General features: G+C 41.4%; 1 protein-coding gene across 5 annotated transcripts in view; it reads left to right on the top strand.

Moving 5' to 3' along the window:
* Positions 1-24,371, top strand: part of CDH12 (cadherin 12) — a 2,251,017-nt gene that overhangs the window by 1,322,269 nt on the left and 904,377 nt on the right. For all 5 annotated transcript variants that reach the window (XM_069219514.1, XM_069219517.1, XM_069219515.1 and 2 more), the window contains one exon: positions 16,192-16,486. In XM_069219514.1, the coding sequence (XP_069075615.1) occupies positions 16,192-16,486 (295 nt within the window). The remainder of the gene's footprint in view (positions 1-16,191; positions 16,487-24,371) is intronic.

Raw genomic sequence — 24,371 nt, 5'->3', positions numbered from 1 at the left:
AAGAGTCACTGGACTGTGGGAGTCACTTGGACAGAGTTGCTGAGTTCCAGGGACCACGCTCGTCATGCTGAGAGGGGACCCAGAGGACCGGTGATGCAGTCTTTTGTTGCCTGCGGTTGCAGGGGGAAGATTCAGTCGACCCACGGGAGATTTCTTCAGAACTCCTGGTGCAAGAAGGAGACAGGGTACTCCCAGAGCATGCACCACCAGGAAACAGTCGAGAAAGCCGGCAGGATGAAGTGATACAATGTTGCAGTAGTCGTCTTTGCTACTTTGTTGCGGTTTTGCAGGCGTCCTGAGCAGTCAGCGGCCGATCCTTTGGCAGAAGGTGAAGAGGGAGATGCAGAGGAACTCTGGTGAGCTCTTGCATTCAGTATCTGAAGAATTCCCCAAAGCAGAGACCCTAAAGGGCCAGAAAAGGAGGTTTGGCTACCTAGGAAGGAGGATAGGCTAGTAACACCGGTAAGAGCCTATCAGAATGAGTCTCTGACGTCACCTGATGGCACTGGCCACTCAGAGCAGTCCAGTGTGCCAGCAACACCTCTGTTTCCAAGATGGCAGAGGTCTGGAGCACACTGGAGGAGCTCTGGGCACCTTCCCTGGGTGGTGCAGGTCAGGGGAGTGGTTACTCCCCTTTCCTTTGTCCAGTTTCGCGCCAAAGCAGGGCTGGGGGATCCCTGAACCGGTGTAGACTGGCTTATGCAGAGATGGGCACCATCTGTGCCCATCAAAGCATTTCCAGAGGCTGGGGGAGGCTACTACTCACCAGCCCTGACACCTTTTTCCAAAGGGATGGTGAAGTATTGTGTCCAGGAAGCAGTTGAAACTCGGGTTTCTCTTGGTAATCTCCTGAGAGACCAATGGTGGGCATATCGTAGTACTCCCAATAGTGTTACTGGGATCGCCCCTTTTGAGTACATGAGGGAAGGTTGGGCTGCACCAAGATGTTTCCAGCGTGGTTCAGAGATAAATTGGGATCATGTGTTCTGGTGCGGGAGAAACTTGACCAGGAGAAACTTGGTAAGGCATCTATGCGTAGGAACAATTTTCAACAAAAGTACAAATTGCAGTATGATTCCAAATCTTGTGTGTCCGATGTTGCATGGAAGGTTGATGACTTGGTGTTGCTGAAAGAACCTAGTTACAAAACTAAAGTGAAGTCAAGTTTCAAGGGTCCTTTCCGTACTAAAGAGGTAAAAAAAAATGTGGTTTTACTGGACAATGGTGATGTGTGGAGTATGTCTAGAATTGTGAAATGGAACAACCCCAGGATTGATTCCGATAATCTGGTTAACCGTAGAGCTAATCACACCACAAGGGATGAGTCCAAGATAACATCATACAAGGAAACTCCTTTCAGGCTCCGTTCTAAACCTTTGTGGTGGAAGGACTATGTTTCTTAAAGTCTGATGCTTCCTTTTCTACATATTTCTGTGCAATATGATTTTCTGTTATGACCTTGTTAATTTCTGTCATTTAGCGTATTGTCATATTGTTGCTTATTTGTCTTTTAAGCCCCACACATATATATATATATATATATATATATTTTTTTTTTTTTTGGGTTTCTCCTATTCTCCTTATGTATTCCTTCTTTAGTGTAATAAGGGGGATGTGTTGTGGCTGTTTAAGAATGTTGGGCACAGTCTAGAATCTCTGCCATACAGATTCTTGGTGAGATGACTCGAGCTTGGAATCTGGAGCAGAGATACTGGACGGTTGAAGGGATGGGAGCAGACGCTGCTGTCGGGTTGGTGGTTTGTCAATAAAGCTCTTAATACAATATTACCGTCTTTGGGCTTAACAGAATCATAGGAAACATATATTTTATTATAGTTAGTTGGGGAGAATGTCTCTCATATTTGTCCCTAGTCTTGTGTTTTAAGGCTACTTCAATATCTTTTTCATTGCTTTCAAAGCGTGTAGCACTCAGCTGTTTGATAATTCATGTGCCTACACCGGTCACCTCTCCTACCTCACGGCTTGTGTATCCTTCAATGGCTGCCATCTTTAGAGAGGTTCAAATTGTATTAAATTTTCATGGCCCTTTTATGGAAGAGGCCTTCTGTTTCCGTCAAAGGAAGTGTTTTTTTGGTTCCAAGCAGGGGACTGCGGTGCTGTCAGTCCTTTCCGTTATTATTCTTCAAACAGGTTGCTGCAGTGCTCTCAGTCCTTCCTGAGTAGCATGCCTTTCATTGGAAAGATCCACACTGCTTGTAGCTCATCCTTCTACTTGCTCGCAAGACTAGAACTATTTCCCCATTACCTCATTTCTGCGCTACATCTAATTTTAGGTCTGTCAGAAAATATATAAAAACTCATTTATTTTAGAATGATCAGTTGTAGGTTTGATGATGTTGCTGTTACAGGTCATTGACCAAAAGCCATGAGTGAATAGTGAAAGTGAGCTCTACAAGGTCAAATAAAAAATTAATACAGAGTATTTCATGGTAAAAGAGTCCCATAGGTTAATCCTCCACTTTGACAACATTATGCTGTATCTTTTTGTATATGAGATATTTTTTTATTGCAATTGATGGCAGCCAATTGTAACAGCGAACTGACTATGAAAGCTCCCTTGTTCACAGCAGTAACTTTATGGAGTTGACTATAGGGTGACCAGAATTTTAAAGCCAAAATCCGGGGCACTTCACAATAATAGAAGATGGACTACAATTATACTTCAAGTCACCTCACAGAACGATATCGCTCATCAGCACAGAATTACAGAAGAGACATTAAGAACATAAATAAAATGCAGTTTTTGAAGCGGGTATAATGCCTGTTATTTAAATTGCTTTCTGATATCGCCTGCTATCTCTGCTCTGGAAAACAAACAAAAACACCTCCCTTCGTTTTTAGACGACCCTCTCTAAAAACTGGTACACAAGCTAAATTTGCCAAAATCTGCTGGGACAGCTGGTGAAAAACCAACACTGTCCCGGCAAATCCAGGACACCTGGTCACTCTAGTTGACTACCAATTTAGAATTCTCATTGTAACACTAACTGACACCCTCCGCCCCGTAGAATGCGGTGAGGGTGCAAGGGCCTTAATTACAGATCTGCACCTTGCTTTGGATATATTTATGTATCAGTTATACTACTAATGAATACTGCAGTTTACTTTTGTCTCAATGTTATCACCTATAGTTAGAAACTAGCAGAAGCATTCCTCTTTCAAGTGCATACTTCTATTATCATACTCTGTTCACAATGTGCCTTGACATTGTCAGTTCACTAGGGTCATCATAAGGGCATAGCTCTAATACAGCAAATCCTGTGTGCTTTTTCTAGAATAAAGGGCCAGATTTATAAGAAACTGGTGCATCAGTACTGATGTGCCAGTTTTCTTGCTTCCACCCTGCCCCACCTAACGACACCATGCGTGCGCTGTATTTATAATACGACGCACCATGGAGCACGTTAGGCCAATATCATCAGAATGTTTGGGCTATTGTGGTGTTTTCCTCCACTAGCGTCAATTATTTTGACGCTAGTGGAGCAAAGTACAAGGAGGCCTGTAGGTTAATATGGGTGCATCATTTTAACGCCTGTTCTGAGCAGGCATAAAAAATGTTCTTCAAAAACAGTGCAGTAAAATCTAGTAGATTTCACTGCACCATTTTTGTGTACCTCCTAACGCTGCAATGCCCCCCTTGAATAATTTTTGCCTGAAACAGGCATAATGTCGCACAAGAGGTCACAAAGTGGTGCAATGCATGCATTGCGCCACTTTGTAAATATGGTGCTTTGAAAACTTCCTACTTGAACCACATTAGCGTAAAAAAAAAATGACACTTGTGTGGCGCGAATAGGCGCCAGGGCCTTGTAAATCTGGCCCATGGATCCTTAGTGCATCATGAAGTAATCCTGTGATACCTTTGATGTTGCAGTAAAGTGTGGTTGTCACCAAAGAATGCTGCGTGTGTGTTTCCAGAAAGTGTGCAAAAAATTAATTTGTAAATTTTTAAACAATACTTTCAGGGTTCTAGTTTTTTTTACTTATCATCATGTTTTGAGTTATTTAATTCGTATCTGTTGTAATGCTTTTCAGTTCTGTTTTTTTTATCTGTCGATTTTTTTCTACTGCAAGTTTTAATTCATAGCAAAGCCCAGCTTGAGATACATTATCTCAATGGTTGGGCTATTCAAGACCCACAGCAGGGACCTAATTGATTTTTCTCAACAGTCTTAAAAGATTATACATTAGTGAGCCCCTGTAATTACTCTGATATGTTTTGTCCAGTAATACTTGCGGAATAATGTGTGTGTCCCTTCTTTTCCTTTGGTCACACTTAAAGCAGAAGCCAGGTAATTATTATTATTATGAAGATGAACACTGATTTGTCTGTGGGGGAGAAAATCGCAGAGTGTAACTTTACACTGAGATCTTATTCTTATGTGAGGACATAGCTGCTTTAAAGTAATAATGAACTTCCAAACTTTAAACACCAGGTCAAAGGTTGTACCAATGCGGGTATGTCATTTAAAGTGAGATGCGCTTTGTTGCAGTTTTGATTATAATTACATAATTGGAAAGAAAGTACGGGTCGCTTTTCTCCTTCCCCTAATCAGAGGAATATTAACAGGCTCCTCCCAAAGTCCTGCACTTCTTTATAAAATTAGGATAAAAAGAATGAGGACAGATCTCAACCATCTCTTCGGATGTAAGTTTTTTTTTAAAGATAGTGAGTATCTACTTTTTTCATTTTTAATGTTAAATGTACTACATAAGCTGTTTTCTTTTTTCTTGGGTGTGATTAACTAAAGTGCTGGGGGCAATGGAATTACCATTTTGCTCTTTGGCGTTCATTGGCAGTAAAGCAAGTGACACTGCCTGACTTTTAACCCTTATATCATAACCTAAATTGAACTTACATGACCGTTGATTTTGTTCACGTCTCATTAAATCATCTCAATGAAGATGAATGCCTGTGAAAATGAAAGGTTATAGAAATAATGTGTGTGTATGGGTTTCTGTATGTGAGTGTTTTGTGTGTGTGCATGAATAAGCCTACCATTGTGAACCACCAAGTTAGGATCTGGCCAGGTGCGCCAGAGGTGTAAAAATGAAACCTTAGGACCCTAGACATTGGTGGGTGCGCTGCCCCTTTACTAAATACACCATTACAGTTTGATTTACCAATTGTTTGTTTGTCCCTGCTACCACTTACTGTTCGTCGGGACCCCCAATGAGGTTCTTTATCTGAGAGTGGCTCTAAAAATGTAATAAGCTGCAAACAATAATTACAAAATGCAAAGTATTTATTTCAATGAATAATTATAATGTTATTAATCCATTCTAAAGTTATAGAAACACGCATGAAGGGTGTCCTGAATCTGTCCCTACTCTGTTCCTCTCTGTCTTACAGAATGTGCTAAGTTTTGAATAATACTGTCTCATTGCCTTGGAAAAAAAACAGCAAAGAACTTTCAGTCTGTTATATTAACTACAGTTCTCACGTTTATCTATCTCATGCGCTTACAGCTATCACTCCATTCTGAATCAATTTATCAACTCTCTCTCAGCCTCAATACAATATGTACAGCGGAATGAAAACTCTGTTATATCTAACAGCTCTGAAACTGGGTGACTCTCATGATGTTTTCTACACTCAAACCTTCTCTCTTTAACTAATGTAGCCAGCTTAGTGCTGTTACTCTAAAGTTTTGTCTCTGTCTTTCTATAGCTAATGTCCTCTAATCACCTGTAGCTCTCAGCTCTGACAGCAGCAGCAGCAGAAAAAGTAATGGCCCAAAGCAAAGGTCACTGTAGTCCTGTCTTGCTCTCTCTCTTCTCATACTCTTCTCTGCTTTTTCCCTAGGACACCTTTTATAATTATATTGATTGATACATTGATTAACAAAGGTATACATTTCTTCAGATGTTGCAGAATTAAATAATACTTCTTTTGACAAGCAGCAGGGATTCAATACTCGTACTTCCATTCTCATGCTTTCCTTCACTTCAGCTAGAACAATTTTACATACATAAATGTAACGCCTACTTAATTCCTATTATTCATATAATGTTAATGTTTCAATCACACAAGCAGTTGTTAATTTCTAAACACACATCAGCGCAAGCCAAAGCAGTTTAGTCGGTGGATAAGGGTGTAATTAATACTGGTTCTATGGTTTTAAGACAAGTTTGTAGCATATTTATATTTATTTATATATATATATTGTCTCTATTGAAAAGATGGTCACTCTTTTGGAGTGGTAACCCTCTGTGTTTTTAGACTCACCTGTTGCTAATATGGTACCATAAGACAGGGAAACTGCTATTTACTGCCCTATGCATTACTACAATAACTAAAACAAAGTAAAAATTGTCTTAACACTCTATGTGGCATATTTACTTTTATCCCAAGCCCCTTATATATGGTGAGATGGCCCATTGTATATGTCATGTGAATATAAATGTCACTTGTAAGCTGACACTCTATATTCTGCCATCCAATCAGTGGATATGGTCGCCTACAACTTGCACTCACTAAGGTTTGCAGACAGTCCTGTAAAAATACACTATTTTACAGGCCTAAAAACAACTTCTATGCACTAAATATGTTACTCTGAAAATTACCCAACTGCCCATTGGATAGGGTGCTCTGTGCTTATAAGTAGCACATGCCTAAATTAATGCTTGCATGTACCTACAATGAATAAATCACCAAAAGCTATTGTGACTGTATTGGGGTTAGCTGTTCCTATAGGAAATACTGGTAAAGTACATTAAATCACTACTTATACATTATCCAGTAGAAAACAGCTCTAGAAAAGGGTAAAGAAGTTTCCCTAAATGTTTTAAAAAATTCAATTCAATGGCAAGGTTGTATTTTTTCTTAACAAGTGAAGAAATATATGTTCTGAAAAGTTACATTTACTTGCCTGAGTCACTGGCTAATTAGTCTGCAGCTGCTGACCAGCCCTGCCTGTAATCAGGAGTGTTAGTTCAACTTAAATGGGAAGGAATGACCCATCTGAGCTCAGCAGGATATTTTGGGTCGGGCTGCTGCCCATCTGTTGAAACAACATTATCGAACCCTGCATCATTGTCTTTTCTAAGGCATTTCTAAAACTTGTCCATCCTTGAATCGGATCAAACAGGCCATGTCTGTATACTGAGAGACACTGCTATGTTTTACTAGATTTCTGTATTTTATATTGTGTGTCCAGGGCTTGTTTCAACCTGGATTTTAAGGTTAGCTGTAGGAGGACACAAGTAAATTCTGTAGTCCGCTCCTCTTTACTCCCCAACTCTCAGAGACCAGATTTAATGTGGCTAATGACTTTAGCCATCTTGGATTTGCCATGACACATTTCGTTTTGCTCTGCTTGCAGTAAGGTAAACTGGAACTACTGAAAAAGAGGGTAGGCCAGGGTCTGGAAACACCTGAAACCCTTCGAGCCTCTAAGTATTTTACCATGAGGACCCCTCGAGCACCAAATTTATGGAGTTAAAGTCATTTTTTGAAAGTGGAGTCCTACTTTGCCTTAATGAGATGCAAGGTAGGCGTTCCCATGCAAAAAATGACTCTATGGCCTTAACACCATATTTAGGGGCATATTTATACTCTGCGGCATATTTATACTCTGTTTGCACCGAATTAGTGTCATTTTTTTAAACTCTAATTTGGTGCAAAACTAACTCCATATTTATACTTTGGTGCTAGACCCATCTAGCACCAAGGCCCTGATTTAAACTTTTTTTGCACCGTATTAACGTCATTTTATGACACAAAAGTGGCGCAAACTTACAAAATATTGGCCCTTATTTATACTTTTTGCTGCAAAACTGCACTAACTCAGTTTTGCACCAAAAAGTTGAGCACCGGCTTGCACCATTTCTGTGCACCAGCCGGGCACCATATTTACGGAATGGTGCAAGCCGGTGCAAAGGGGAGGCTAGAGTTTTAAAAAATGACTTTAGTCGGGTGGGGCTGGCAGTATAGAAGAAGAGGGTTTAGCACCAAAAAATGGCTTTAGGCAGGTTAGAGTAAAAAAAAAATGACTCTAACCAGATTAGCGTCATTTTATGGTGCTAAACCTACCATGCCACATGACTCCTGCCTTAGAAAAGGCAGGAGTCATGCCCACCACCCCAGTGGCCAGCACAGAGGACAGGGGTCCCCTGGGCATGGCCATTGCACCCAGTGCCATGTATGGGGGCTCATTTCAGGGCCCCCTATGGCACTTTCAAAAATAAAATGAACTTACCTGTACTTACCTGGGATGGGGTCCCCCATCCTCGCAGTCCCTCTAGTGTGGGTGGGGGTGCCCCTAGGGCCTAGGGAGGGCACCTCTGGGCTTATTCCATGGTGTTCCACCATGGAAATAGGGCCACAGGTCCCATAACACCTGCCCTGACCCACGTCTTAAAAAATGGGGCAAAGCAAGCTTTGCCCCATTTTTTGACCCTTCCTCCCTCCCTTGCACCATTTTTACATGGGAGTATAAATATGGTGTTAAGGCCATAGAGTCATTTTTTTGCACGGGAACGCCTACCTTGCATCTCATTAAGGCAAGGTAGGTTTCCACTTCCAAAAAATGACTTTAACTCCATAAATTTGGTGCTAGACGGGTCTAGCACCAAAGTATAAATATGGAGTTAGTTTTGCTCTGAATTAGAGTTTTAAAAAAATGACGCTAATTCAGTGCAAACAGAGTATAAATACGCCCCTTAGCGTCAAAAAATTATGCTAATCTGGTCAGATTCATTTATTTTGACTCAAAACTGCCTAACGTCATTTTTTTAAAGCTAGCCTACCCTTTGCACCGGCTTGCACCATTCCATAAATATGGTGCCCAGCTGGTGCTAAAAAATGGTGCAAGCCGGTGCAAAACTTTTTGGGGCAAAACTGCCTTAGTGCAGTTTTGCACCAAAAAGTATAAATAAGGCCCTGTATTTCAACATCATCCAGTGCAAAGATCTCCACACCTCCAAAAAATTATTGAGGGCCTCATTACGACTTTGGTGGTCAGAATGAGCCGATGTAAGACTAGCAGAAAGCAGACTCGAGATTAGTACGGCGGTGCTGATCTCAGCGCCAGTGTGGCTGACCATGACTCTGACCGCTGCCACATCATTGGGTTCGATAATCATGGTGGTGGTCCCCAGCTGGTTTGACTGCCAGCGTCATAGCCTGGCGGTCAACCACCAGGAGTGCAGCGGTCTGACCGCCACCATGGGTTTGGTGGCCAAACTCGAAATGAACCCGTAAATTCCATTCTGAGTTGTGAATTACAAAACTTTCAACATGAAAACTCAAAAGCTCTCAAGAGCCAGTGGGACAAACTTGGTTTAGGTATTCGGCCTTTGGTTCCATGATGGCAGCTACAGTTTCAGCTGAGTGCCATGTGGAAAAAAGGATTTTAGTGCTCAAAAAGTGACAAAGCCCCATTTTATCGTGGAACTTAGAATTTTTTTCAAACTTTGTGATTTCCAGAATGTTACTGAGCTCAATCCACTTGATGTAGCTGATCCTGGCTTCATCATGGTCAACATGAAATTGCACCTTGTTCTTGGTGTACCAAGACTATTGACTTAATTTGGGCATTTTATTTTTCTTTGTGCCTTTTCACTTTCAATTATTTGCAAAATTCCTTACTGTGATTCCCCCTTATTGGATTTTTGTTGTTTTGATTTTATTCAAAACATTTTTTTCTTTATTTCTAAATTGGTTGTGGAGTTTTATTGTGCTTGGTGACTTGTTCTGCTGTTTATGCACTGCCTAAATACCTTACACCTTTGTCTCATGTTAACAGGGATGGAGCACATTTATTGTATTTCAGCTGTTTGCCACATAGCCGGTTCTGGTCTTATCTTTTGCGGTGGACACTTGTCCACTGTAAATAATCATCCCTTTTCCTACAGTCTCACTCTGAGTACCGTGGTGAGCTTGCAATCAGATGCATATCTGCCACCTGAGGTTTTTGCCCATATAAATCTCTCCATATGTTACTTATAGGAATTTTTGTCACTAAAACAATGCTCAAAGTGATATACTATATGGCAATACCAGACTGGTTTTCATTGGCGGCCGCAACAAATCTAAAGGGGAGGGGCTAGGGGATTGCAGGGGGGCCAGGGGACGAAGACGTAGGGGGAAAATAAACTGAAAAAAATCTTAACTTAAGGCCATCTCCCTCTCCTGTCGCCTCGCGCTCCTCTTCCTTCCATGTAGTGTCTCCGCATTGACTGGGACACCAGCACAGGCTCCCCAGCAGTCCTGGCTCTGCTTACATGCTAAACATAGCATATAAGCAGCGTCAGGATTGGTCTGAGCGGCAAACACTGCTGGTCAGACACAAACCTGTGGTCTGTGCTGTTTCTCCAGCTCGGCTGCTGGAGAAATCTAAGTGTGCATGTGTGTTTGACCGGCCTCAAACGGCCGGCCAAACACTCATGTGCACTTAGTGCTCTGTCCCCTCCTCCCCTCTCTCGCATCCCAACTCCCCGTGGTCCAACCCCGCCCCTCCCCTGTACTGCTGGCTGAGCCAGCAGATTTAAAATGAAACGTAGAAAACTATTGTTTCATTTTTCATCTCCTGGCTCTTGGCCTGGGGGCAGACGCTCCTTCGCCATAGTGAAGGAGCCTCCCCTTCAGGTTATGCATGTTATTCTCCATTTCTCTGTTAGAACTATGAAACAGATGCAAAAAGAATTTGGGATAATAAGGTAACAGTTGGTTAACACTATTTTTTAACTTCATTTGAAACACGGGGCATTTTAAAACAAGAGCACTTTAACCATCTATCAATAATCAAAACAGTTAAAAAAGCAGTTATTTGAAAATAAGTAAAGTCAGTTCTCAAAATTCCTGGTTTCATTGTGGTGGGGAAGGATGGTGACTGCCAAGCGTTACAATAATTCTTCTAGCATATCCCCAGGAAAAAATCCACGTAGAAAGATATATAAAAACATGATTTCCTTTCGGATATGCTTTGGAAAGCATCAATACAGAAATCGGAAAGAAGCGCTGGCAGGGATTTTACTTTTATTGAAAGCAGTTTTGTTTTATGTAATATTGATGAAATGATTTTTCTTAGGTGATAAATTCCCGTGGCCTTGTAAAATATTTAAACGGTCAGTGAGAGGTTCCTCTCTTGCTGTGAGAAGAGAGGCCCCAGAGGTTACTGAATTATGCCATTGAGCTTTGCTTCATCATTCCCCATGTACGATCAATCTGAAAATCCAACATACTAAAATGCAAGCAGCCCCATGGTGATTAAACATATATGAGGCGCACTTCCATCTCTGCAATCCTTCATTTTTGGGGATTCGCTTGCAATAAAGCAGTGAAGAACCTTGGCAGCGGGCATACTATTCAGAGGATAGACCCTTTAAAACGAAATACACTTCAAAATTGTGGATGTGTGAAGAAGGCATGAGCATAGGTCAAACGGTACGTTGTGCACATCTCTTTGTGTAGGCAGTCCACTTGGGACTAGGATGCTGCCACAAAGTAGTAGACAAACAGGTATGTTTTTATATGGACCCGATTTGACCGAGAGAAAAGAAAATTATCGTTGGATAAAATAAAAATTACCCTGCATTGTTCTTAGTAAATACAGTATTCCTGTAGTATTAATTTATCACAAAGTGTGCTCATTTTTTAACCCAAACTGCCGTATAAACATAGAATGTAATCTGAAAACTTGGCATTTTTGTCCTGCATCTGCTGGCCACATAAATTAATGCTTTGCACTGTTAGGTTCCAAGCAGTGGCCACCACGGATAATCAGAGCTGCGCAGCACATCTGAATCCTCGCCCATGCATGCAAGAGGCCCCAGAGATCCGTGACAGCTATCTAACTCATAAGCCACATAAGAAAAAGTAATCGTGCTGAATGTAATTGTAATAGTTGGGACGAGACTTTTACCAATGAAAACTCGGTTTTTGCATTTGAGGTCCCCGGTTTTGGAATTCTGCTGTGCTGTGAAAGTTCCGGAAGACGTCTTACTCGTAATGCTCCATGAAAATTCTTATGAGAACTGTAAACGTAATGCTTACCTTGCGTTGTGAAGTCTGCTGATAGTTAGAATTGAGGACTTTGGGAAGGCTCCGTGCAGCACCTCTAACATGAAGGCTGAGCGAGGAAGACCGCTGTCTAAATCAGTACACAAGTAACCCAGTTGGCAGATGGCCCCCAGCATAAAGTGTATGAGGGCTAGCATACAGTGAAGCTGAGACCTTAACATTCACATGGAATCTAAAAGCGAATACATCTTTTCTGTATGGTAAAGTGCGCCATGTAAAGCTGCAGTGTTTTAATTGTATTCTTTATGAATACATTGGTTTAAATGTAACTTTTCACTGGGACGTGGCTTATGGACCAGAGCAAGCCTCTTGGGCACAATAGAGTTGGTTCACATCTAATGTTAGTTGTACACTAATAGTATTCCTTCACATACTTCTGTATGAAATATGATTTACTGAGTTTCAGATCAATGAATCCCGTTCTTTATCTGCTTCATTTTGTGGAAATACTCTCTATGCTTTCCACCTGGCAGATCAAAGGCCCATTCCGAAAGGAATAACTTCTGCTCATGGATGAAGAGAGTTTGGATGTGAATTTTAGAGGGTGACAGCAGCACCATCCTGTTGACACAGCATAGGTGACTCAAACATATGTAGGAGACCTCTGCCGTTTTTAAAATCAGTGGGCTGACCCCTAGCAGTGTGGGTTTTAATTTAAGGGTTAATCTGCCAATATTTGCTTGAATGGAGGTCTCATCAATGTCAGAGTCACCCACCTCTATTTAGAACCTCTTACACAAGAAGGAAGAGAGGAAGAGACAGAACTACTGTCTGATCCAAACGTGGGTGTCCCCTCATCCCTAGACTTCCAATAAACTCTCTCCATGACTGGTGGCACCAGCTCTCTAACTGTCCGCAAAACCAGGAGAGATGTGAGCCTGTTGTGCCTTCAGGAAGCCCTGCAGGAATGCCAATGCACAGTGCCACTCAAGAACAGAAGCACAGCACGGGTTAGTTGCTCCTGGCATGAAGGGCACACACCCTTCCTTCTGATTCCGAAGGCCATATGCTGTAGACAACCTTCATTCTTTCTGCACAGCCTTTAGCTTTGAACAGTGGAAGATGGCCCCCAAGTGTAATCACTAGTCAGGTCCTGTGCCAACCCCTCCACCTCTTCTACACCCAACCATTGGACATGAGCAGTGGGTTTTGGCTGCAGGGCTTTGCCAGTATCCAGGCCCTATGTCTACCCTTTCACAAATAGCGAGGCCCTATGCAGCAAGGCCAAAGGCTATGCATAGCAAGGGGCACCCATAGGGGCTGGCCTCTGGCTAGGCCCTTCTACCAATCAACCTGGAGGAGTCAAACCCCGCAGCCATCAACTTGCACAGTCAAGTTTGACCTCATTGCCTAGCCTTGCATTATGTCCTGTGTTCCTCTGTGCACGGACGTTGGGCAGGCCTTGCAACCAACCAGTACGGCTGGCTAACCTTCTCTGTGCATAGGCCTAAGACTTTGTCATCCACCAGGCCAGATTTGTTTTATAAAAAAAAAAAGAGATTCATAGATCCTTCTTTGAAACCACAAATCCTGGCAAGCTTCATGCCCAGGTAGCATGAACCCAGGGTGAATCGACCCATGCTTTTCCTTTTGGGTGGTTAGCAGTTTCAAATCTATTTCCCTTATTCCTGTTTAGGTGTCTCATGGGTTAGTGAAGCTTGCCTTGAGATTGCACTACCTGGCATGAACCTTGGCTTGGATCTATGGTACCTTTTCGGGATCTGTGAATCCATGCTACCTCCTATGTCTACCTGATTCCGTTGTACATTTCTGGCTATTTTGGACACAGCACCATTTTAGATTTTGGGGAGTTGTAACTCTCTAAATGGTGCAGCGGGTCCTGTGATTCTTTAAATTTGTTTCTCATTTCAGGGTCCCCTTGATTTGGCCTGTGGGTCAGGGTGTGCCATTTTACCCACTTATTTTTCTATTGTCTTCTAATTCTTTTTTTTCTACGATGCATGGACCCTGACCCATGTCCTGAAATGGCTGCCATGGGAAAGAATTGCCTCCTGTGGCAGCCAATCAGATCACTTGGTATGTGGTTCCAAATTGAAATGTGGATGTGAATTGGCAAACAAGAGAAAAGACTCCCTTGAATAATCAGAGTCCTTTTTTTCTGGAATCTAAAAGATTTCACTCGTCCTAAATGGCAAAAATATACCAGTGTTAACCCTTTAAAGTCCACTGGCAACTTTTTAAGCTGCCTATACCTCAAAAACTCCTGAAAGGATTTATGCCAAGCATACAAAAGGTTGCTTTTTGAGTACATACAATTCTACATTCAAGTCAAATTTTGTGTAAATACATTCAGCATTTTACGTTGTAGACATTAGCAAATTTACATGGGAGCTAAAATTATAAAATACAACTTTATTGATCCTAACATTAACTTCCTTTTGCACAGCAAAATTATCTGCTTGAAACCTTTGTGGCTATACAAAGGAATTGAATAATGTAGTGCAAGTGTTTTAATAGGGTACAAAAATATGGGGTTATTGAAAAATGCATTTTCACCTGAAAGTGTATGTGAAACATTAACTAAACAGTGGCTATCGCTACAAATTTACTATAACTCCTGCCCTAAGGTAACTATAACTCTCGACCCCTCCATGCACAGTTTTCTGCCAAATAATTTTACTGCAAATGTTACACTGATATTATCAATGATGTTATCAAAGATGTCATGAGTGATGTATTATGTTGAGTAAATAGCAGTGCATGGTGAGGGCACAAGTTAAAGCTACAATAGTGCACGAGTTATAATTCCTTGAGATAACTCCGATAACTGATGAATTTCTATGGTTTGGTACATTTAAAATGTGAGCCTAACTATGACATCTGTGTAACCTTTGTTTTTTAAAGTGAATTTTTATGGGTTTTTTTAAATTCTATTTCCTAACTATAACGTCCCTGTAACCTTTGTTTTTTTTCAGTGAATTTGACATTTTTTTAAACGTAAAGTAATCTTCAGTACTATAGGTTAATCCAACCACCACCACAAACGGCCTTTGACCGTACGTGACGACGGTTGGTCGTAGAGTCTGGCCTGCCAACAGGCCCTGCGGCCTTTGGCCATGCACAGCGGTGGTTGGCCGCAGTGCCTGGTCTGTGGCTAGATACTGCAGCCAACCCCTATAACCATCCAACCCTGCATTGTTCACGGCCTTTTGCCTTGCACAGCAGGAGTTGGCATCAGGGCCTGCAGCCAACCCCTATAACAACCTAACCCCACACGGCCACCCCTCCCCAGGTTGATCTCAGCCCCGGTATAGTCATCCCCCGGGTCCCAGCCTAAATATTACATTTTGGGGGGAGAATGGGGAGGGGTGCTGCGTGGCCCCCCAGACTGACTTTGGCCCCCAGAGATCCCATCCCCTGGGGCCCACTCGAAACATTTAAATTATTTGGGGGGATGGGTAACCTGGCCTATTTATTTATTTTTTGGGGGAAGAGGAGGGCTGTCTGGCCCTCCTCCTCGGGGCGGATCTCGGCCCCAGGAACCCATCCCTCAGGGCCCAGGCATGTGAACTGGGTGGCCCCCTAGGCACCCAGTGACAATGTTGGGAACTGCTGTAGATCCTGAATGCCCCCGCTCTCCTAGCAGGCTCCCCACCTCCTGTGGCAGCAGTGGCTCCTTTAGGAGGGATGCGTGGCCCCCTTCCTCACTAAAATAGCCCTGGAGAGGCAGTGGTTCTTGGGGCCGGGTGGGGTCCAGGATGGACCCCTTAGCACTTTTTAAATTAGCCCCAGGGAGGTGGTGGTTCCCAAAGTATGGGGGGTGGGAAGTCCCCCTGCAGTACTTTTCATTTTTGCCCCAGGGAGGTGGTGGTACCCAGGGTTGCAGGGGGGCTGGACGGCGCCCTGCATTAGTTTTACTTTGGTGCCCTGTGTTGAGTTTCCTTATTTTTCTGATGCAATTTTTCATAGACAAAATTGTAAAATGCCCTAAACATTCTTGATAGAGTGGACTGTTATTCCATGTCACATAAATGTATATTGTACAATAATTTCATTTGTTTGATGTTTGGGGATGGGGAGAGGGGAATAAGAACCTATAAAAATGATTTTCTTCTGTATTAAACTGTGACCTCTTTTAACATCTCAAGTAAATTAATAGATTATCCTTTTTTCTTGGCAAACAGCTTCATTCTGATTTGGACAAGGGAATTGGCACTGTTAAATATACCCTGTTAGGAGATGGAGCTGGTACCATTTTCACCATTGACGACACCACAGGAGATATTCATGCCATTAAGAGCCTTGACCGAGAGGAAAAGCCATTCTACACCCTCCGTGCTCAGGCTGTTGCAATAGAAACCGGGAAGCCAGTGGAGCCAGAATCGGAATTCATTATCAAGGTGCAGGACATTAACGATAATGAGCCCAAATTCTTGGATGGTCCTTATGTTGCAACTGTACCTGAAATGTCACCAGTCGGTAAGTAGTCATTATACAAAGAATATACACTGAATTTAAAAAGATTTATTAAAATGCTGATATTTTGGCATAAAGGCAAAAGGAGGATAAATTATATCTGCAGGAAAAATACAATACATTGACTTTTTATGGATGTCTAGCTTGATAATATGTGCTTTGAACTACAGTACGCTGTTAATAACCTCATTCTGCCTAATAGTTACCACATCAATGATGATCATTATTTATGCATGGTGAAGAAGCTACAATGTGAAAAATCAAGCTCTGGATTTTTCCACATGTTTCTAAGTTTATTGACATCTCAATATTATCCGATTTGGCTCATAACTACTAATTGTTGTTGTCATTATCCTTAATATATGTCCTGGAAATTCATGTGCATGGTTACATTTGCATCAGTTTACTAAGATATTCAAATGTTGCAAAAAAATGGGGAAACTTGCCTTATAAATTCATTCAGTAACAAACTGATTGAAATATTCATTTGTATGATACAATTCGAAACATGCCTTTTGATTGTTCTGTTGTAAAGAGCAAATTTGAGGGAAGTCTGGAAGGATTTTGCTGTCCATAGGAAATCCCGGGGCATATTTATACTCCTATTGAGCCGGAATTGCGTCGTTTTTTTTGACGCAATTTCGACGCAAAACTAACTCCATATTTATACTTTGGCGTTAGACGCGTCTAGCTCCAAAGTCCATGGAGTTAGCGTCATTTTTTTGCGTGGACCCCTACTTTGCGTTAATTATATGCAAGGTAGGCGTTCCCGTCTAAAAAATCGACTCCGAGGCATGTGCGTCGGATTTATACTCCCGGGCAAAATTCACGCCCGGGAGTGGGCGTGTCAAAAAAAATGACATACGGCCGCTTTTGCGCCGTTTTTTAGCGCCTGCAAAAGGCAGGCGTTAAGGGACCGGTGGGCTCTGAAGGAGCCCAGAGGTGCCCTCCCATGCCCCCAGGGACACCCCCTGTAACCCTTGCCCACCCTAGGAGGACACCCAAGGCTGGAGGGACCCATTCCAGGGACATTAAGGTAAGTTCAGGTAAGTGTTTTTTTTTTTTTTTTTTGTGGCATAGGGGGGCCTGATTTGTGCCCCCCTACATGCCACTATGCCCAATGACCATGCCCAGGGGACAGAAGTCCCCTGGGCATGGTCATTGGGCAAGGGGGCATGACTCCTGTCTTTACTAAGACAGGAGTCATTTCTATGGGGGTTGGGAGTGAAAAAAAATGGCGCAAATCGGGTTGAGGCGAAAAAATTGCCTCAACCTGACTTGCCCCATTTCTTGACGCCCAAGCCCCATATCCCCCTACGCCGGCGCTGCCTGGTGTACATCGTTTTTTTTAACGCACACCAGACGGCGCCGCCGGCTATCGCCAGCTAATGTCATTCAATAAATACGGCGCCCGCATGGTGATTCAGAATGATGTTAGCCGGCGCTAATTTTTTTGACGCAAAACTGCGTTAGTGCAGTTTTGCGTCAAAAAGTATAAATATGGGCCCCAATCTCTTATATACAGCTCAAATACGTAATAAGTTCCCCAGTCATGTGTTCCTCACTCATATCTGTATCTTCCCTTGTTTGTAGACTGCCTAAGATGAACTTCCCAATTTATTTTACATGCTTGATGAAGATGAACTGATAAAGTTTTAGTGTTTAACTTGGAATTATTTAATCTTAGTGCACCTATGCAGAATTCCGCATCCAATGAATGTATATATATTTTGTTTTATGTGTGCAATGTATTCTTTTGCATTTGGTGAAAAGCATTTGTAATAAAAATGAAAATGTCATAATACTTTTAAATATAGAAGTAAAAAAAATAAACATTTGTATTATTTGAAGTATATAACAAATAGGGTTGCATGGATGTGATCTCATTTTGCTAATGGGCTTTGGCTATAAGTTACATTTCTCAAATCCGTATTAATTTAATTGTGGAAAATGGTTCCTGAAACCTGTGAAGAATACAAGAAATTGTCTATTGCCCACACTATCATTTCTCCCACACATGCAGTAATCAGAGGACTTAGAGTACTGGAAAAAACTTCAAGGTCGAGGTTACATCTTCCAAAGATAAATACTTATGTGCAAAAGGCCTAGGCACATAACATTAAGCTAAAAGCATAAAGATTTTCGCAAATTTCGCTGTCATAGTTTGACATATTGTAGGTAGGTTGTAAATGTTAAATCATATCACTTATGAATAGAAAGCAATATGCAGAACAGGAAATGTAGGAAATGCTATTTACGAATACATAAATGTATATATAGCTAGGGAAAGAAAGATCTACAGAGCAATGTAACACAATGTTTACACTTACCACTATACAGTACATTGACCAGCAATCTATTGTTGATAATTGCACTAGTTAAAGATAGACGAGATAATAAGGAACCAATGTAGCTATCCAGATATCATCATAAATACTTATTTATTTCAGATTCAACATATACCATAAAGCAGAGGAGTATTACAAAAGACATACTTCAGCATTGACATATAAATGATATAATAATATTCATTAAAATTATTAGAAATACATATAATAACACCCATAAAGATTACTTCATACATAAGGTTCAACGAGAAAAGGCACCAATGCTCTCAACACCTTTATTCTGCATTTGCCATAGACACCTTATAAATAGAGTTGTGCAAATATGGATCCTGAAAAAATAGTATTTCACATCAAGCAAATGTATCCTTCTTGATAAGAACCCCCTTTTCCCAAAGCTGTGATTTTGAGCCAATAGTTGGAGCTCCCTATGCTCTATTTGCAAGTGAAAGTTTGAAGGGGCAAAATACAATACTTGTACCTGAAGTATAAGTACCTCAAAAGTTTTTTAGAATTTACCTTGGAGTGTTTTTCCATACTTGGGAGTTCAAATGTAACTGGCAATACAAGCTAGAACCAAATAGCCTTTTGAAAATTATTTGGACCAGCCCTAAAATAGATCTCCCTCAGCTGATCTTGAAAGGGTTGAGCAAGCACTTCATTCGAAATAAAAAATTCTGTGGTTCCTATGTCAGAAAAGAGCTCACTAGATTTGGACCAGGAGGATCCTGTACTGACCCTGCTGATCCTGCTTGTTGCTAAGACCAAAACAAGCATTTGCAATGCAACTGGTCTCGCATTTCTGCAAGTTAGAGCTATGAGCAGTTGTTACTCCCAACCAGACTTTTCTTGGCACATTAAATGGAAAAAAGATTGCAATCGCGCTGCTACAGTTCCTAGTAGTGAAACCTATCGGCAAAAGTGCAATTATCTACGTAACCGTCAAAAGTGCAAATAACTATGTAACAGGGTCGATGTCATGGAATGCGCTCGACTTCTGCCAACGAGATCATGCTGCGAAAAAAGATAAAAAGTAGTCCACAAACCGGACGGAAAACAGTGAGCCTTGCATGTTTTCAGTACTTGGTCGCTGCGCTCGAGGAGGGCTAACCACCGGAAAAGGCATGACGTATGCATGCCTTCCACTAATGAAAGCAAGCAGATTTCAAAAGGCGAGCCTACGAACCGAGCCCTTTTCTAACTACTAAAGGGTCTCGCAAGCGAAAAGCATGCGCAAGCACATGCGACGCAGTTTTGACCCAAAAAAGCTACAGTATGTTTGATTTCTTTTAGAAATCTCAGACAATGTTCAGTAGGTACATTTTCGTGGCTTTCTTGATTATCAAGAGGAAATCTGGGCCTGCAATAAGTGCGATTTAACTCATAAAATGGACCAGTGGTTCTTACAAACACATTTCCCTCTTTCTTCAACAAATATGTATTTTAAATGGGGACAAATCTGACAAACAGGCATATTTAGGATGCGCATTGAATATACATTTCGACATTTAATGGCTTTAAAGGGCAACATTTAGCTTAGATTAGTATTTATATAGAGTAATGAGATTCTGTTTTTCTTTTTGCTATGTTACTTCTTAAATTTTATATTTTGTATTGACGTTTTATTTTTCAAACCATTTGTTGATGGGAAATTGAATTAATTGCTGCATCTATAATTTGTCTGTAGCACAAATCCTTAAAAATATATGGCGTCCCTTCTAGTTTTTTAGGTATCATCTTTGAGTGTTATATTTTTGTTGAATGCATGTTTTTATGTCCATGGTGACATGGCACAGTATGTTGCCAGGTCACAAATGTATCACACAAAATTCATAAGGCATAAACAATGGGATGAAGAAATCCTGATTGTGATTGAGCTCATAAAAGCGCTATTCCTTTTGCAGAATTGGAGGGTTCCGTTTAGGATACCACAGTTTCGTGGGGTCAGATAGTGGATGCAGCATTGGTACAGGCACATTCTTTGGTTGAGGTAGAGGTGTGATGGAAATGGCTGACTTGCCATGTGAAGTGAGTAGCTGTGCACTTTCGCTCCTACGTCTAGCAGTAAATATACATAGTTGTATCAGAGAAAGTTTCCACTGACTTCAAAGACACCAAAGGAAGTCATAGGAAACAGAGGAAGCATTGAGGTTGGGTGCTGTCAGCCTTCAACTTAAACTTCTACCACTACTTCCACATCAAGAAAGATTCATTGCAGACAAGAAGCTAAATGAAGAATGGTTACCAGTAGTAAAAATATAAACACATCACACCTTGAGACTCACCTAGTACTCGCCTTGCCATTTAGGTCAAAATGAATAATTCCAAACCCTTGCATGTCTAGTCTTCTGTGGCTAAATGTGTGCCTAGTTGTACCCCCCTACAAACATTGTAGAGGCAGTAAAGGAACATTAGTGTAGCCCAAAGAGTATACCAATATATTCGTAATGGTAAAACCGTTTTAAAGATTGTTATCGATTTATCTGCAACACAATTTTGTATCAGATGACCTGCTCCTTTAAGATTTAACTTAGTGTACCAGAAAAGAGTATATTCCCTTGAAGTGCTCATGAAATATTTGATTTATTTATGTATTTATTAATTGAACGCTTTAACATGTCGTGCCCAAGGCCCAGCATCATTAGAGAGATTTAAATAAGGTTATTTCTAAAGGTCAGGCACTGATAAGCATTCATATAAGAGTGAAGACCAAGGTTGTAGCACAAACTAAACGAAATGTACAGTATGTTAAACAAAAGGTTATTTAAACAATTGTAAAAAGATGTAAAAGCAAAATGTAAGAAAAGAGAGTTCACAAAAACAGAGCAATACTTTTGTAACTTGTCTCTAATTTTGAAATGAGACCTACGTACTAATATGTCACATCATAAAATTATAGTTTAAGGGGCTCTCACAATGACTGGCTTAATGAATAATAATTAGGCACATTGCTATTTGTGACAGGCAACAAACACAGGGATGGTGGCTTACGAGGAACAATGGACCACCATCCTCATATGTATATTCTTTAAAGAAACAGGTGCTGATAAAAAAAAGAGTCCCATTTGAAAAGACATAAAGGGGAGCAGACAGGGGTCCCGGAGTCCCCAGACAGAATTCTCAAAGGGTAAGTGGTTACCAAAGGTCCATCTTCTCCTTTGCAACTCAGTTACCACACCCTTTGAGGTAACTAGTCAATTGTCTGCAACTGTAATTGTTGTTGCAAGCCATTGGTATGTATCATGCCAAATCACCCTTAGGAAGTGTTAGAAACTGAGTTTCTAGTTGGCAGAGGTAAGAACCATGTCCAAGTAGAGACAATAATCCTAGTCAGGTTAAGTCAGATACACACCCTAAATTAACCTGTGCTCACCCTCTGGTAGTTTGGCACAGAACAGTCAGGCTTAGGAGGTAAAGTATATATGCATAGTTAAAGTACAGTAGTACAGTGAAAACACCACAAAGGGACTCCACATCAGATTAGACAAATAGAGAATATTTATCTGAGTAAAGCAAGAATAAAATGAGAAAAATCCAATAAGCAGAAGTTGAGACATGATTTCTTAAAGATTAAATGTCAAAAACAATACCTAGAAGTCATTAGTGGTCAAAAGGTTACTTGAGGTCATGGGGGACCAGTTCAAATTGAAAGTTCAGGCAGACTGTAATGGAGGGTAGGCCAGCTACGTAACCCACGCTGGGTCCACTGAAAAAGTACCTTTCATGGAGCAAAGCATCAACATTGCAGGCACAATGTGTCGTTTTGTTTGAAGAAATCAGCGGAGACCCCACTTCTGATGCCCAAAACTGAAGGGGGCACCTCATGCAAGGGTAGGGCTCACAGATGAAAGAGTGGAGCAGCACCTGGAGAATTGCTGGCAGTCTTTGATGTCCCTCAGCCTGCAGGTAACATGGGGAAAGCCAACAAGCCCTTGGAGAATTTTGAGTTCAAGGATGTAGAGAAAAGGTCTAGCTTTTCTCACACCAGGGAAGAAGCAGGAGGCAGCAGGCCAACACAGCAAAGCAAGTAGCAAAGTCGCAGTCCCTCCTACAGCACAGCACACAGCAAGCAGTAGGCCAACACAGCAATGCATTTGCAGCATGGCTGCCCTTCCTGTTAGTACAGCAGTCCTTCTTCCTGGCAGAATGTCCTTGAATCCAGTAGTTATCATTTGTTGTGGTTTGGGATCCAGTATCAAATGTGTCTTAGAAGTGGAAAAGACTTCAAAGAGGCCTCTGAAGATCACAAGGTTCTTGTCTGTTCTTCCCTCGCTCCAGACACTCTACAGGGGTTTATGCAGCCCTTTGTGTAGGGAGAGGCACAGCCCTATTCAGGTGCACGTGAAACAGTCCTAAGCTCTGCACCCCTGTCAAGCCTGCCAAAGGCCCATTAAGACACAGCTAAGCTCTCATGGTGTGTGACTGTCTAGAGGGAATACACAATGCCCAACTGTCACCATCCCCATACATGTATTCAGAGACAGTCAAAGGCACAGAACAGTTAAAGTCAAAAATGCCATATTTCTAAAAGTGGCACTTTCAGACTTACAATTCAAAATCTGACTTCACCATAAGTTGTGATTTTTGAAATTGTCAGTCCAGAGACACCAAACTCTGCATTTCTATCTTTTCCCAATTGGAAGTTACACTTAAAGGTTGCTTCATGGTAACTCCAATGTTACCCTATGGGAGAGATAGGTCTTGCAGTAGTGAAAAACGAATGCTATAGTTTTTCACTACTAGGACATGCTGAAGTTAAAGGTACATGTCCAATTTTTAACTAAAATGCACCCTGCCCTTGGGATTAACTAGGACCTACCTTAGGGGTGATTTTTATGTAATTAAAGGAAGGGGTGGGCTTAGCCAGTAGGTGCACTTGCCAGGTTGAAATTACTGTTTGAAACTGCACACAGGCTCTGCTGTGGCAGGCCTGAGGCTTATTTGAAAGGCTACTGTAGTGAGTGCACAATCAGTGCTGCAGGTCCACTAGTAGCATTCAATTTATAGGCACTGGGCACTTACAGTGCACTTTACTAGGGACTTACAAGCAAAAATAAATATGGTAAATATGCCAATTCTGGATAAGCCAATAATACCACATTTAGGGAGAGGGCAAAAGCATGCTAGCCCTGGTTTGCAGTTGTAAAGTCAGAAAATGAGGAGGAAGATAAAACATCTAGGGGTGACCCTGAAGAAAGGGCCATTTCCAGCAAGAAGGAATGCCTCTTTTACACACCCTTCTTAATTGAGATTCAGTATGTGCCTCTAAACCCATTTTCCAAGCCAGAAATGCATTTCCTCAAGATGTGTTTGTAAAAAAATATTTTGGATTTGTAAATACTGTACCTTGAGAACAGCGGTGTTTATAAATGCAAAATGGTTTTGTACATCAGGCCCTAAGTTATCAATCCAGCGATAGTTATTAGAACAAACAGCACCTTTATACATGGGACCGTTCACAATGACATTCTAAGAGCGATTATGATGAAATATTCCACTAGGCCAAAGTCCTAGTGCTAATGAGATAAAAAAGAGAGGAAGTT

This window comes from Pleurodeles waltl, chromosome 2_2 (assembly GCF_031143425.1).
Source record: "Pleurodeles waltl isolate 20211129_DDA chromosome 2_2, aPleWal1.hap1.20221129, whole genome shotgun sequence".
NCBI classification, from domain to species: domain Eukaryota; kingdom Metazoa; phylum Chordata; class Amphibia; order Caudata; family Salamandridae; genus Pleurodeles; species Pleurodeles waltl.
This window is presented reverse-complemented; position numbering and strand designations above follow the sequence as displayed.